We start from the raw sequence: 17,134 nt of genomic DNA on the forward strand, positions 1-17,134 counted from the left end.
ACCCTTCAGTGAGTCTATAAGCATACGGTATATTTAAAAGCAATGTGTATATACTGCAATTTGCTATGTATGAGAAAATGCAAATAAATAACAATTAAAAAAAAGAAGAGTTTCTTCAAAGAATTGCATATGTTACTAACCTCTCGGATATATAGGCAAACAGTGACAATAACAAAACTATATGCTCCTTTAGCTAACAATGGGTTAGATGCCCCCATTATGAGATGTATTATGCCGCTGCACAGCTACAGTGGCTGATGAAGTGGTTATCAGGCAGAAACCATCCAAAACGGGAAGATATATCTAAAGCCATGCACGGATGGGCTGTGTTCGAGGGGCTGCTGGTGGGGGGTGAATGTGCAGTCAACAAAAAAGGGAACATGCTCATGAAGATGGCCAGGTGGTGCTGCAAACCATATACAAATTAAAAACAAAAAGATCCCAGGTACCCTCAAGCTCGCCTTGTGGTCTGCCTAACTGCGTCAAACTGAGTACTTCATATAATGTGAGCTCCCTGGATGGAAGCAGGTGGAACACTGTGGGATGACCTCTTTGCCCTCTGTCACAACCTTGTGGACATACGTAAACTGTGACCTGGTCATTTCCTCTGATATACGGCACTAACTTGCCAATTACTCCTGCACTGGAACATGATTGACGAGGCCACTGAGGTCTCTCACTGCAATCTTTTTAGTGAATGGGATAAAGAAATTTCAAGTAATGTTAGATTAAAATACACCCTGTTCAATTATCTCCATCACGCTTATCTGACTCCTCAAAAGATTGGTTGGCTGTATCCTAAGGTTCCAGATATATGCTCCAGATGCGTATTAGAAGATGATTTATATCATATGATATGGCAATGTCCGAACATAGGTAAACATTTGGAGGAGGTGCTGGAATATGTATCTAGCCTGAACGGCACATTGATGCCAGGGGCAGATCTCTTGACGGCGGGGGCCCAGAACTACGGCCACCAGCATCATTTGCGCAACCAAATGATGGACGGAATGCTGAATAAATCACACATTACCCTTCATCAGCCAGGCCCAGTTCTATTATCCATCAATAGTTCTTTTAGCATCATTTGTAGCAGGGAGGCCCCACTGTCAGTTTCAGTGCCAGGCAGGTGCTTAAATCCAGTGCAGCACTCCAGCAGCGCGAGACAAAACACTATAGAACTTAATTTGAGCCAGTATTTTCCATTGCTCATCAACACCAGCGCTTTTCATGAGCACCAGTTAATGACACATTCAGAGATTTTGTGATTTGCCCAGAATCACAGGATGTTGAGCCGACGCCAAGACTCAAACCTGGTTCCCCAGCTCTGAAGTTTGCATCTCTGCCCATTATGCCACACCCACTCCCCACTTTCATTTTTAGGTCTCGCCTGTCGATGCGCATGCGCATCGAGCAAGCGAGACTATGGGGGCTTATCCACTCTTTATCCAACTTGCAAGGAATCGTGGCGATTCCTTGCAGTGCACGAGAAATTTAAGCTCAATGCGCATGCGCATTGAGCTTAAAAGCGCGTGCACATGCCCCCAGCCGCCTGCCTTGCCTACTCTCCCGCCCCCTCACTTCTTGATTGCACGGCCGCTAGGCCGTGCCTCCCCTACTCTCCTCCCCCCTCCCGCCTGCCTTGCCTACTCTCCCGCCCCCTCACTTCTTGATTGCACGGCCGCTAGGCCGTGCCTCCCCTACTCTCCTCCCCCCTCCTCCTCCTACTCTCCTCCTAATCTCCTCCCCTGCCTGCCGTGTCGCACCTCTCCCCGCTCCGCCCCCTCCCCTGCCCGCCGTGTCAAAAGGACTCTGTTCAATCTTTCCTGTGCGTGTCTGACCACCTTTGGTCAGATTGGTTTGTGTTAATTTTATGGCTTTCTAGTTAAATTCAGCCATCTTTGGAAGTAACGGGTGGCCATGTTGGAGAAGTAGATGAAGCCATGAAATATCCGAGTCAGTAGGGTGAACATTGTTACAAAAGTTCCTTAGGCAGTCATGACTTGACACTGAAATCTATTGTCCTTTACTACAGCTTTAGCAATTATCTTTTGCCCCATAATCACAGGATAGCAGGGCCGACAAACAGACGATCATGTAGGAGTAAAGTAGGACCACTGAGTACCATTCAAAAGTTGTAACGCAAATCTGATTCATGGAAATAGAGCTCTACCGAACTGCAGTAATGCCCCTCTTCTGCCAAAGTGCACAGCCTGTGGTTGTAAAGTTTGTTTCTGTCATTTTTTTAAGGATTAGGGATTATTCGCAAACGGGTTTTGTTTCCTACATGGAATGTTAAAATTTATATTTTTGCTTAGTAATTGAATTTATGTAAAGCCCACCTACAAGAAACACTCGCCATATTGTCAGCATAGCAGCTTTATCCACGTGTGGCTCTGCTGCGCTCCCTTTCATGTGGTTCTAACCCTGACACATGCATAAAAATCCACCCACTTACAAGCCAACTCTTCACCCACACCACCACCTCTTCACATGTCAGACGAAGGCAGCAAAGTAAAGCAACAGACGTGGAAAGGAAAATATAGGCCGCTCTTCAAGTACAGATTTCCTGCTGCTGGCAGTACTCTGCATACTGACGGCCGCTAGGCCGTGCCTCCCCTACTCTCCTCCCCCCTCCCGCCTGCCTTGCCTACTCTCCCGCCCCCTCACTTCTTGATTGCACGGCCGCTAGGCCGTGCCTCCCCTACTCTCCTCCCCCCTCCTCCTCCTACTCTCCTCCTACTCTCCTCCCCTGCCTGCCGTGTCGCACCTCTCCCCGCACCGCCCCCTCCCCTGCCCGCCGTGTCAAAAGGACTCTGTTCAATCTTTCCTGTGCCTGTCTGACCACCTTTGGTCAGATTGGTTTGTGTTAATTTTATGGCGTTCTAGTTAAATATGCTTTATATAAGTGCACTCCCATTGCCTTGAAAACGGCGAAGCTACTTGCTATTGTTACCTTATTTTGCCCCACGCTAACATTCCTATGACAATGTGCCTAGCCACAGTTCCTATTTGTTTCTAGTCTAGGAAGTGTCTGAAGGGCCATGGGGAAAGTTTCTTTTCTACCGCAGATTAGGTTGACAGTTATAATTCATATTTTTACATAAGGGCACTTTAGTAGTAACAGGAAAGTACTAGAGAGGAGTGGTGCATTAGAAGAAATGGACAAAACAGTAGGAAGTACAGAGATGCATCTCCTACACACGCTTAATTTCGACATCATTATTGAAGTGCAGTTTATGTTGTCTTCCTCAGTACTTCGTACATCTCCCTATAGATGTGGCATAACGACCAGAGCTGCCATCTAAGTCACGTAAATACAATACATGTTGCATTAAAAATGCTATAGGTGTCACATTCGCCAAAGTTATAACTATTGGCATTGTAAATGACAAAGCTATCAATTTAGCTATTTTAAAAACTAACACATAAATAAAAGATATTGTCATTTACAAGACCAATAGCTCCAACTTTTCTAATGCGAGACCTATTGCATTTCCAATGCTTGTTAGCAGTTGGTTCTGTTTAAGGCAGGCTACCAGGAGAAATGGGATGGTGCAGGCTGCCTTCCCACAAGAGCCCCAGCACTTATTGTTTTACAATTAACTACTGGGGCACCAGTATCCTTTGCAGCTGGAAGGCCGCCACTTTCATGTTCCGTGCCAGGCAGGTGCTCAAATCCAGTGCAGCATAACCGTGATGCAGGAAGCACTTGGGAAAAGACTGGGCCTGTTTGCACCAGCCAGAGCCTAGAGTAGGCTGTGCTGGGCCCTGTATCTTGGCTCAATCTCCAAGGACCAATATAAATATTGATAAACTGGACTGACCGGGGAACTCAAGTTATTCAAGTGTCTTTTCTTTTTCTCTCGTCTTATTGATTTGATCTGATATGACAATGGGAAAACGGGAAATTGAGAAGGATAAGGTGGCCTCCAAATCCATTACTAATTATCTTTCAACAGTCATGGGTGAAACTATTAGTATCCAAGACCACAACAGCCCCATTGCAAAATTCAGGTAATGCCCCCTCTCTGACTTTACTGAGTGGTTTAACTGTGGCTGAAAGTGATCCTCCACAAAAGGCAGTACTCTCTGAGACCTTGCTGCAGCAGGTCATTCACGAGCCACTACTTTGACAGTGCTTGAACCTTCTGTGTTATTAGGCAGCCCACCCCTCCAAAAGAATCTGAAAAGAAACAGTAAATACGAGTGGGGCAAGTGACTTACCTTCATGTATAACTCTACCACACACCCTAAACCAAAATGCCTGAGGAAAGAGACCAGCCAGCAAAGTGGATAAGAAGTCTGCTCTAGATTCCACTGATTGGAAAATAATTTCAAAGTCTTTATTGGCAAATGCTTATGCAGATTAGACTACTTAGACAACCAAATCAGTGACATCAGTAATGTTTTCTCCCTGGTGTTGACGAAACTGAGCAACTTGAACGAGAAGCTAGCTAATGTCCACTCAGTTAATAACAATGTGGCTTAGGTAGCTGCATGTGAACAGAATGTGACGGCGGATGATCATAAAAAAAACAACATGCAGAACCTTGCAACCTCAAAAGTCAGTCCATCTAGGAACTTGTCATTTGCAAGTTCAGTGCAGATGTTCCACGATAGGCTGGAGGCTAAAAGATCTTACCCCTCTGGAACTAAATGGGGTGGGGTGGGGTGTCAGGGCCAAGAAGTCTACAGTAACAAGAATCCTCCAAGCAACTATCTTAAAAGTTCAACTAGGGACACCAACATCCGCCCCCCAATATCACCTAAGTGCACCCCCTACATTGTCATTCTAGAAAACATCCCTCAGCTTGAAACCCAGTGCCCTGAAACTCATGCGTCCCTGCTGAATAAAGCGATTCACTGGCTCAGGAAACACTTGGGATGGACTTGTGACTTGTTAAAGGAGTTCTCTCTGAAAGGAGAGTCTCCTGAGTTGGGCCATTTGTGAAAACCTCTCCAGGGGATTGTATAAGCATTAAAAGGCCTAATTTTATGCAGGCCATGTTACACTGCTCACATCCGTTGATCACACAGCAGGGGAACATCAAACCAAATGCACTCGCCTTCTTTTGTGGCCCAAGAAGAAACCACTTAAAATACTCTTCTGGGTCAGATCTACATACAGCACCCATGGGGCATTTCGATGCAATTTGCCCTTCCCAGGTAACGTGTCAGTCTCTAACAAGTATGAGACTTAATCATCCTTAGAGCGACTGGACTGACCACTACACCTTTTTGGGTCTCTCGATCTTGATGAAGAGCCCAGTTTTCCTTATACAACCGATTTATCAACGAGCGGCTGTGATCCTGTCCCATCGATGAGTTTAGATGTGATCTCCTTGAATATGGTGGACATGCAGTCTAAATGATTAATAATCCTGACTGGCTGAAGCTAGTGGAGCACAATGACATTATTTGTTGTCAATAGACTTGGTCGAGAGACTCCTTGTTTATTAATAGTTTATTAGAACTGGGGTTTCTGGTTGGCAGAGTATGCACCCTGTACAAGCAGGAACCACCACTCAAGTCAGGATAAGCTAGATACACAGTAAAAGATAACCTGTGCTCACCCTCTGGTAGCGTGGCACAGAGCAGATAGCCTTATCTAAAGAGACACTATGTGTAAAGTATTTGTGCAACACACAGACACACACGCACACCCAATGAAAACACCACAAAAATACTGCACACAGGGTTAAAAAACGAGATTATATTTTTATGAGTAAACAAGACAAAAACAAAAAAAAATCCAATAAATAGGACCAGAGTTACTAGTTTTTAAAGAATGCGGAGAATCTCTTGCCGATATTGTCGAGTCGTTGGCCTTCCTTGTCTGGAGGGGGCGGGCACGGTGAGATTGGATGTTTAGCGTGTCATTGGGCCGCTTGCATTAATACAGAGTCTGGTCGAGGCTGACCAATAAGGTGAGTTGAACATCATCCAGAGCTTTGAGATAATCGTAGCCACTAAAGCTGGTGTTTTCATTCACTTTAATCCCTTCTGCCATATAAAGTCAACAATAGGTATGAATTTTGTTGTGCATTGGGCCTCCGCTTTAAAGTCTTAGAGAAAGCGCTCTGTTTGTTTAGCTGGAAGTCTAAGATCGAAGGGTTTGGGTTCTCTCTCCAGGATTTTATGGAAGCCACTAATATTGGCTGGCAGCGATTCCACAGTAGGATTAGGTTAGGCTGACATTGGAGTAACATAATCGTCCCATTCGGGATGATCCCTGAATCTAATTGGATTTCCCCTTCCTCAAACTGCTGATCACCATCACTGTCAGCTAAAGTGTCCCTTATAGAAATGGGTGGCAAGACGGGTCTTTCTCTTTTTGATCTGGAAGGGTCAAAGGGACACAGCCAATGAGTTTGTCCAAAAACATAGGGATTTCTTCAGGGCACACAGGGCACAAGATTATGACTTGTCCTATGTTTATAGGTTAGATATTTTTGCAGAATACATGCTTGTTTATATTTGCAGAGTTCATCCCCGTTTATGGCTGATATATATATGTGTTACCAACATTGATCTAGTCAGGGCACATACATATTCATTAGCCGACAATGGTAGAAGTCTGGGTGCACCTTCAAAGCGTAAGACACGCAACTCATGATGTGTAATCCACGTGTGAGGACTCCATAGCATCGGACATGTGTACTTGCAACCAAAAGTGGAAGAAATTAAATAAAGAAAGAACATAAGAAATATGTGTGTCTCTTGATGTTTTTTTATAACTGGATGATTGATTAAGTTTCCTGCAACTGTATATAGACTTATCTTTGGGATGAATATGCCACTTTACTGCGCATGCTTTTTCCCCGCATTGCAATTACAACGCAGTCGTTACAAAGACCGCGTTGTAACAACGCATACCAATTCCCCGCAAGTCGTAACTGTTGGAAGGTGTTGAATTTTAAATCCAACACCTTCTGACCCCTCCACAAGTTGTTGTTTCAACTTGCGGAGTAATGGTATGCGTTGTTACAACGTGGTCGTTGTAATTGCCTGCGGGGGAAAAGTATTTGTGGTAAGTGATGTTTACCCTTTGAGATATTAGGCCCAGTGCTAAAGGATTCCTGTAGACTTTTAGTAAAACCAGAGTGCTTCTTCTTCTTGTCTAAATTCTCTCAAATACCAGGGCATTCTAGACGGTTGGCCCTAGGAGTGATCCCCTAATACTGTGGGAACTGTACAGAGGGCGCCAATAATGAACCGCAAAAGTTCCAGTCACGTTTTTTGAATTGGAAAATACATTTATAAGAAAGATCTTAGCCGTCCCACAATCAGCACCCACAATATTCAGCCATTCTGAAGGGGTTCTCTGTTGTATAGAAGATTAAACTCCAGGCCCTGTAATTATGGCTTAAAATATGGAGGAAAGCTGAGACGCACTTTAGACAATGTATTAGAGATCCCTTTGCATTCTATGTAAGCCGAAGTTTTAATGACCTAGGACTACCAGAGCTCTTTTCTAGCCCTGTAGACTCTGACCACGTGACCACTACTATAGTTAAAGAATTGTTTAATAGGCGTAACCAATCCATGCATTTGGCAAATATGGACATTAGGTCACTGGAATCTAGATGGAAGTATTTCACCAGTGTTGCATTTCCAGTTAATCATTAATGCGCGACATACATGTTTATTGACTAGGTTTTGTCTTAACTCACTGCATTTCCTGCTGGTCTTTCCTATCCAAGGACAGTGGTTTTCATCTGTTCCCAACGCCGACGTGATAGCAGTACGGCACAAAGCACATTGCACGTTATTTTATTTTGTTAACTGCATATTATGCGAAGGAGATTTTTCTTGCTTTCAGTACTGGAGAATCTAAAATTAGATCTCACAAGACGGTTCTCATTCATCTGCAGTACCTAGGGAGTTGTGTTATGATGTGATGATGGTTATTAAAAGTGCCTTGCGAGCTCGAATGAGGCATTGAGAGATTAAGTATATGGCACTTACTCATTCTTATGTGATAATGATTATAATGTTTATCTTTGTATATATTGTTTGATTGTGACTTTTTATATAGAGTCCTGGAAATCTTCCAGTGCACTGCCCATCAGGGCATGTTTATCAAATGCAGAAATTGATATATTGTCTAAGTCACACTGTATGGTCATTGTGAACATGAGATACAAGAAATGGAACATTTACTTAGATAATGTTTATCTTTGTAGTACTTCACTCTATATATATTGTTTGATTGTGACTTTTTATATAGAGGTATGTATTGTTTTTTTTAATGAACATTTGTGGTTCATTGTAGCCGAAGATGTAAAGTACTACTACTACATTGATGCCAAGAGGAACACTAGAATGCATTTTGGGGTTGATGGTTCGCACAAAGAAAACAAAACACACCTGTAAATGTATCCACTTTACAGTAGCCTTTGCCAAAATCTTATGTCCATGTCCTGGAAATCTTCCAGTGCACTGCCCATCAGGGCATGTTTATCAAATGCAGAAATTGATATATTGTCTAAGTCACACTGTATGGTCAATGTGAACATGAGATACAAGAAATGGAACATTTACTTAGAGAAATTGGAGTCAACGATTGGTGATAAACCACCTTGAAAATTTTTGTTGTCAATTGAAGCATCAGGTACAGTTAAACAAGCACCCTTTAAGGTCCAACAATTGTAACTGGGTGTCGTCGAGATAAAGCAAATGTTGCTGTGGTACTGCACTTCGGATCCTTACCAATGCAGATACTCATATGTAAGGTAAATACTGTTATATGATTGCTATGTTTCTGTTTTCTTTTCGTTGTACTGCATTTTAAAACCTAAAGTGGAGGACAAACTATTTTGACATCTTGATCATGAATGCTCAAGTATGCATTGCACATATTAGGCATACAGCCCTTTTACGAGAAGATAAACCATTAGTTGCTCTTTGCAACAGTATACAAAGATGACATCAGTTGTCACTTTGTGTTGCACATAATTGTATGTACAATTAAACACAAGATGTTTTGGTTGATTAACGTAAGGAGAAGCGACAAAGAAATCCTGAGAAAAAATGTTGATATTGAAGCCTAATGGCTTAAGCAGTCAGGCACTCGTTTCAAAGTCTTGAGCTGCCTTTCGATTTGAATCTGCTTTTATGAGACAGTGGTTTATGCATGGGGTAAATAAATATTTATTTTTTTCCAAGATGGGCTGCAACAATTGTTTTGGACTTTGAGAATGTCCTGGCAGCAGATCTTAGTCCGAATCGGAGGACGGAATATTGATAGAGAACCTCTCCATCAATAAATCTCAGGTATTTTCAGTGTTGATATGTGACTGGAATATGAAAATATGCATAATGCAGATCTATGGAACAGAGACAATAATTCTAATGTCTGGAAAAAACTGATGAAGGGCCAGCATCATTAATTGTTCTTTAAGAATGTATTTGTCGACAAATCAGAGCTCTAACACCGATCGATATTGGTTTGCTTGGTCCTTTTTCAATACTAAAAAGGACCTCGAGTACACTCAACTGTTATCCAGGTAGGGTGGTTCTTTTCCTATTTCTTGTTTGCCTTGCAGGAGCTGAGATTCCTCTTTCAGTGCAGGTAAGAGGTGATTCACAGTTAGTTTAAATGGATATGGTGCCTAGATACAAATCAAGTCGCCTTGTCTAGGAATGTTCAATACCCATCTGTCTGTGGTTATAGACTTCCAATCTTCCAGGTGAGACATCACTGATACCTCTACAGGAGTGGGTAACTGTTAGAACATCATTGCCGATTACCAAGGTAATTTCTTCCTCTAGAGTGTGCTATCTTCTGCCGAGTCAATTTTCGTTTTTGGTATTGCCAGTGATACAGATGTTTCTGGCCTTGCTTTTGTTGGTCTTGCACCTTATAAGTCCAACTCTGGGATTGAGTCAGCTGATGAAAAAATGGGTGTCTTTAGGCCCATATTATTTGGCAAACTTCTTTTGTTCCTCCAGTCCAACCACCTTCAGTGTTCCTGCTTCATTCTTAATAGAAAGCATCTCTTCCTCAATATGTTGACTGGAAAGAGCTGTTCCCAAAAAGGAGACGTTAACTATTTTAAGTTGGGCATCAGGCTTCAGGGATGACAGTTCTTCTCAGGGACATATAATTACAGGGCCTTATTTATGAAGGACTTGCGCCGCCGGTGCGTCACTTTTTCCCATGTTAAAAGTGACGCACCGGCGGCGCAAGTCCTTCATAAATAAGGCCCACAGTATTCTGAAGTGGCGAGTTTAGCTGCATTCATTGTAGCGCAAATAACCTGGTTTGAGACCAGCCAGCCTTCTGTTATTATATCTATTGAATCCTGTTGGAAGTGTTTCGGCAAATCAGGCACAAAAGATTTCATACAGTGCCAGATTTCACTGTGACATCTTTTGAGCAGTGCTGTCACGCTGGTATTCTTTTTTTTTGTTTGTTTTATAAATATAAATATCAACACATGGTGGCACCCTCAGCGTGACATCAGCATCATATAAGAACAACAGTGGTGGACAATCTAGTAACTGTTCTAGAATCTTGTACATTTGTTGTGGGCATCTTTCAGCTGTATAACCCACACATCTCACACAGGGATCACTGTGAGTCAGATAGTGACAATCCACGCTGGTATTCTTTAAATGTGTTGATGCTGTGCCACACATCTTTCCCCACATTACTTTAAGTCTCATACTCTCTTTTTCAGGTGAGCCAATGCATGTTTATATCCCACTGCCATTACGGCCTAGTATCCACCCTAAGGAATTCTAGAGGTGGTTGTATTTTTCTCTAAGCATTGTGTTACCACCATCAAAGTGGCCGGAGTCATACATTTATATTCAGAGGTAATAAGGGTTTGGGAGCTGCCATTGTCGTCAATATCACAGACACCGTTGTGTGGAGAGTCTCCAAGGGGTATTAAGTTTTCTTCCCTTCTCGCAAGTACCTCATGGAAAGTGAGGATATCATCAGCAGGGGACATTCTAGATGGTCATTGTGTAGAGACGTAGGAATGTACGATGAGTGGAATATGGAGAAGTGTGGCTCACTGGTTAGAAGCGGCAGACCCTGAAGCAGAGGTCGGCCCGGGACCAGGGTTCAATTCCCGACGCGGCAGGGTCTTGGGTCAATGTCCGCGGACTCGATAATTCTCGCCTAGGTGCCTACGCTAACCATGGGTCCCACTCTGCAACTCTGGGCAATAGCTTGCTTAATCTCCACAACGGCCCTAGCAGCGCCGGGGATGCCTGGCTTCACCTTGGGGGTGCCCTCTCACAGGGAAAGCCAGGACGGGTTCCCCAGCGGTATATAGCGCCAGGACGCCACGTAACGAGGTAACAGTGCGCTTTACAAGAATACATACATTACATTACAATATGTCTGCCCTAAAGGGGTTGTAGGCTATATGCTGTGTATAACACACTTTGTACAATAAAGGTCTTTAAAAAAAATACCTGTTGTAAGATCTGCATATTCTAGAAGAAGAGGCGATTGTAGTAATACAATTCTGCTCCTTTGGGATGTCTTAGGACATCATGGTTTCCACTTTTTTTTACTGGAGATATAGAAGTTGCCTTTGAAGTCTTCCTATGTGGAGAAAGATCTAGAGGTCTCAAAGGTGACTGCATCTGATCTTCAAAAGGTATTATTGTCGTTATGGGGCAATATGAGAAAGATGCAGGGTCCAGAGAAGATACTGTCTTCAAAACTTATAAAAGGAATGGCTTTCCTTTGTCTCTTTTTAGGAGAATATTGTTCTTGCTCATGTGGAGAGTCCTTTCTAGCTTGTGATGAACAAATGTTTTGAGTGGACAGCTGAAGGCGATAATGACCACAACGTAGACATCTGTGATGGTGAGGAAGCCAGTTTCAGATTTTTCGATGTTGACAGAGGTGGTAATGACATCGAGGCAGGGAGGAAAGCTGATCTTTCTAGCCTAATTTCAGCTTTTGCTCCTCTTCTGCCTCTTAGTCTGATGCCCTCTTTCTTTTAAGGTTCTTTTTGACATCTTCCTACAGATGTCACATTCAGTCAAAGAATGTGAGGCAGTAAGGCAAACCACACTTACTTTGCTGGCATCAGTCACTGCTTTCTTTCTCCTACATGAGGGGCACTTATAGAAAAGGGATGATTAACTGAAAAATTAACTCAGATGCAAATACATTTTTTTTACATTCGACAGCAGATAGCTAAAGGCGTCAAGCGAATTAGGTCAAAACAAATCCTGACAGGAAAAAAGGAAGATATTTGAGGTAAAAAAAACTGAAAGGTTTTCTGAGATCCTTTCTGAGATTTCTCTCATAAGTCAGGATAAAGAAATGGCTCTGGGAGAGTTTCCAGTTCTTAAAGGGAAACGCTCCCTCTTTCTGTTTTCATCCTATAAGGCTGCATTGTTACCTTCATGGTCTCTGACAAAAATGGTTTTGTCTGCATTAAGATGCTGCAGGGCAGCCAATGACGTTACCCTAGAGAAATATGTTGAACATTCAGTAAAAAATAAGGCCTTTGTAAGGCTTACAATTTACAGATCTGAATACGAACTTGTGGACAAAGACAGGCTATGGTCCTATTTCCATGGAAGAAAACTAGGGAAAATGGTGCACCAGGATCCGCTGATGCATCAGAGAATTATGCAAGCATTTATGAAAACCAATGAAGATCTTTCAGCGCAGAATAAGAATTATTATTGGAAATAAAATAAAATAATATATAATAGTGCATGGTAGGAACTCGCAGAAAAGTGATTTAACAGAATGATAGGGACTCGTAAAAAAGTGGTGAAACAGACACAAAAGACTCAGTAACACAGGACATCCACTAACCCATACCTCACTTCTAATGACCCACAGGCATACAGAGAAACGTTAGCACAGGATAAGACAGTGTAAAGAAAAAAACATTAAAGAGTTTTGCAAAGTAACATAGAAGTTGAGATCCAAATCTCTGGCAATAAGGAGTTCCAAAAATTAGCAAGTGGGTGAGGAAAAAGCCCTGGCAGAAATAAAAGCTTTGAGGAACTAGAATAATTCAAGATGAAGAATTTCCAAACCCCTGGTGTTTCTGGAGCCTCTGCAAGTGTTACATTTGGCAGACCAGGACAAGCACTTTGAAAGGTATGCAGTAGAGCTTCAAGATATCTGAACACGAGGAAGCGAACAGTGCTGTTGGAAAGTTAAGATAGATGCTTACTGTCATGTTTGAGTGTAGACAGAATGTTTGTTGGGTATAAAAGACTATTTTAGTGGGAAGAAGTGGAGGCTCAAGCATCAAACACATGTTAAGAAGTAGGTACCAGAAGATCAAGAAAGGACAAGGCGCAGTAGGTGCGTCTGTCTGGGACATTTCCGGGAGTTCATCCACCATTATAGGAATGAAAGTAGGAATACCATAGACATTACTGTTACAATTTGCCACACATCTGTACACTAGTGGTGGTTGCAGCCTTTTTGGGATTTCCATGGGTGATTATAACAAGTGACATTTGTGGGGTTCTTGTTAACAATCGATGTTTCGTCAGTGACATTTTCCTTTTCGTCACTGCTACCAGATCTTTGGGTGATTCCTCATTAGAACACATAGATGGTATTCGATGGAATACTAATTTGAACAGGCACATTTTTGGAGGACCTGTGCTAAGTCTATGGTTTGTGTTCAAACAAAAAATTAATTGAGAGTATACATGCAATCCAATTTAGCCAAAGAACCTCTTTTTTTAACTGCAAATGCGGATAAAGTTGTGGTTGACTAGGATATTGTGAAATAGAGGATGAATCACATAAGCTTACTGCATAGGGGTCTCTAGTAGAAAGAGATCTAGCACTTACAGAAGAGCAGAAATGGGGCAGCAAGAACAGTTTGTGTAAAAATACTTGAAAACTATTTTCCATCCACAAAATATGGCAGGAGTAGGGCTAGCCATAAGATGTGGAAGGAAGGGTGACCAATCATTTTTCAGGCCTAGTCTCGCTTATCAGAGGTTGTTTTTGTTCAGTCGACAGTGCACCCCAATTATGTGATCATTGTTGAAAATCCAAAGACCAAATTAGCCAGAGGGGGCAACACTGGTTTTCTATTCACTGCCACAAAGGACAAAGCTAATCGTACAGAGATCCCCTGTGACAAGACTGTTAGTTTGGAAATACATTGAAATTCAGTTGTAACCCCTTCTCTAGTCTAGTGAAGCTCTCCTTTGAAAATAAATGAACTATTTAGTGGTGCTCTGCATTGGATCAAAACACACTCACTTGCGGGAGTCATGAGGACATAAAGCTTGAATAGGTCGATCATTTCTGGAATGTTGCACAAATGATTCTGACTGATTGCTAATTCTGATGTGTGCTTACCTTGTGGTAGTTCAATTTTGTGCAGGATAAAGTAAACAATTCGTATTCTGAAAGAGAGAATGATGAAAAGAAGTTAACTGGGCCGAAGAAAGTTTGGGACTGAGAACAATGTACACAAAGCATTGTTGGGATGGGGGGGCAGAAGGGAACAAAGAACAATAATGCTGTTTTTGAGGCCAAATATTACAGGAGAAGTAGAGGTGTAGAAATGGTGTAGTGTAGAACTCACCTAACTTAGCAAGGAGTAATTCCTTTTTTGCAAGACGTATTACAGTTATGATCAAAAGGTAAATTATGAACATGGCATATTCCTTACAAATACACATGGCTCTACCACGAAGTCTAACCTGTCAACTTTGAATCAATGTGTAGATGAGAGTGCCGCCTTATAGGCAATGCTTGGGTTCATAAGAGGAGCAATGTTCGGTACTAGAACTCTGGGCCTCACATTTCTAGACTAGACTGTTCCATAGTATTGTCATTCTAGACTTCACAAGGAGTACTATAAATGCCACTGCTGAAACTAGATATTTCACTACTGAAAATATATATTTCAGCATCGTGCTGCACAAACAACACTACTTGAACTCTAAGATTGCAATACCATATCTCTTGATTTCTTGTTTCTTGAGGGAAATTCAATAACTTACTACTGGAACAGCAAGGGGGGGGAGTGGCACGAGTTTTGGGGGCAGCTGCGGCTTTCAACTCTTACATGAGTTTGCCACGGGGCGGCAAGTGCAGAGTGCATCACAGTACCCCTCCCCCGCTTCCTAAACCTTCTGACATAAATATAAGACTTGACTAATGGAATTCAAAATGTCACTACAAAAGCGTAAAACGTGATTACATTCTAATCGATAGAACTTCTTTATTCACTGGTGGCACTTGGAATGCCAGAACTTCAGATTTTACTACTGGAACACCAACTTTCAATACAGGAACTCAAAACTTTACTAATAGAAATCTAAACTTTATTACACATATTGTCAATACTGCAATGGTAAATATAATTACTGAAATGTAAGACCTCACTACTGTGACCAAAGATGATATTTCTAGAACTGAAGCCTTCACTATTATAAGTTTATATTTCACTCTAGTTACTCAAAACTTCACATTTGGAAGTCTGTCTTTTACTCTTCGCCTCGCAAAGTCGAAAGATCTCTGGCAGGACTTTCTACATCACTAGTAGAAATGTATACCTCACCAATGAAACATTTACCACACTGAAAATCCAAACCTCAGTACCTAATTTTACATTTTTACCAGTGGATCTCAAAGGTTCTGTGATGAAATTATAGACCAATCAGAAGAGGAATTCAAACTGTCATTTCTGGAACTCTAGGTTTTACTGCTACACCTCAGTACTTTACTCCTGCACCTCTTGACATTTCCTCTACAACTCAAATGTCGCTCTTGGAACTCTAGATCACACAAAAGAAACTCAAACCTCCACCAAAAGAATTCAAAAGGATATGGAGTTGTTTTTTAAATCCTCTCTGTTGACTGATCAGTCAAAGTGATTTATGCTGTCACAGAGTAATTGGGATGTACTGCCAATCAAGTGTTATGCCTGCACAGGGATTAGTATATAAGAAATAAGACAGTTCATCTATTCATGCATAGGTTTCCCACTTATACTAACGTGGAATGTAATTGTTTTCTATATAGTAATGATTTATGCTCAGAAATCTGCATATGCTGGTAAATGATGGACCTCTAATCATACAGGATTGAAAGTATTCTCCAAACACAATTATTATTTTAATTTCTTTATTTGGAATAGCATATTCTGAGATTTATAAACCCATGTTCTACGACAATGAAGGAACTTAACGCTGCCTCAAGTCTTTTTTCTGCAGCTCTCCTGCCCTACTTCCAGTCACCACCAGCTTGGCAAACAATCTTTTATTAAGACTCTCTCCTAAGGATGTACTTCTGTCGCTAGACTGCTGATATACAACGACTTGCTGAGCTGGAGATCTGCAGGCGTCAACGTAGCTGTGGGAAAGCCTGACAAGTGTCACAAATACAGTCAGTCAGTCAGTGGTTTTTCACTTGTCGCAACACCTGCGCCTTTATACTTTCTTCTCCGCAGCTTCCAGATTCCTTAAATATTACAACTGCCAGGGCTCACTATAGCTCCGAACTGAAAATGCCTAACTTCCTGACAGCCGTTGCAGATGTACTGGGCTTGTCTGAAATATTAACAGGGGCATTAGGGGTTCAAGCAAGGGAATGCAGCATTCTAGCACAAGGTAAAATAAACAAAATTCAAAGAAAGGAACTGAAAAAATGAATCTTAGGATAATTTAGAATTCAATGAAGACATAATGAAAATAGACAATCTTTGGCTTGGGATGCCATATTATATTGTTTGTGAAACGCATTATCACCTGGAAGGGTATTCCGGTGCTAAGCAGGTGTGTGTGTGTGTGTGTGTGTGTGTGTCTAGCCCTGCCTATGGTAGGTTGGTTAACTGAAAAGTCACGTCTTTTGCTTCCTGCAGGGTTCAAGTAGAGCGGAAGAGGCTCGGATGTGGAGTGGGAGTCCGTTCCACGCTTTAGAAGCGATGTAAAAGAATGTCGCCCTCCTGATCTGGTTCTCTGTATGCATGGGATCAGAGGAAGCTGCCCCCCTGCTACGACCGTAGGAACAGTTCATTAAATGTTATTAAAATGGTCATTACCACAGTATTACTAAGTTCCAAAGCGCACCTGTGTAGTCCGAGTATGAGGATGGGGGTTAGAGCTATTCTTGCTGAATGGTAGCAGAAGCATCTCAGCCTGTCTTAAGTGCGCATGT

At 42.0% G+C, this 17,134-nt stretch overlaps 1 protein-coding gene across 5 annotated transcripts in view; it reads right to left on the reverse strand.

Annotated features, from left to right (window-relative positions):
* Positions 1 to 17,134, reverse strand: part of ANO9 (anoctamin 9) — a 586,191-nt gene that overhangs the window by 349,086 nt on the left and 219,971 nt on the right. For all 5 annotated transcript variants that reach the window (XM_086957696.1, XM_086957699.1, XM_086957698.1 and 2 more), the window contains exon 5: positions 14,327 to 14,373. In XM_086957696.1, coding sequence (XP_086813822.1) covers positions 14,327 to 14,373 — 47 coding nt within the window. The remainder of the gene's footprint in view (positions 1 to 14,326; positions 14,374 to 17,134) is intronic.

Source organism: Lissotriton vulgaris, chromosome 2_1 (genome assembly GCF_964263255.1).
Source record: "Lissotriton vulgaris chromosome 2_1, aLisVul1.2, whole genome shotgun sequence".
Classification (NCBI taxonomy): domain Eukaryota; kingdom Metazoa; phylum Chordata; class Amphibia; order Caudata; family Salamandridae; genus Lissotriton; species Lissotriton vulgaris.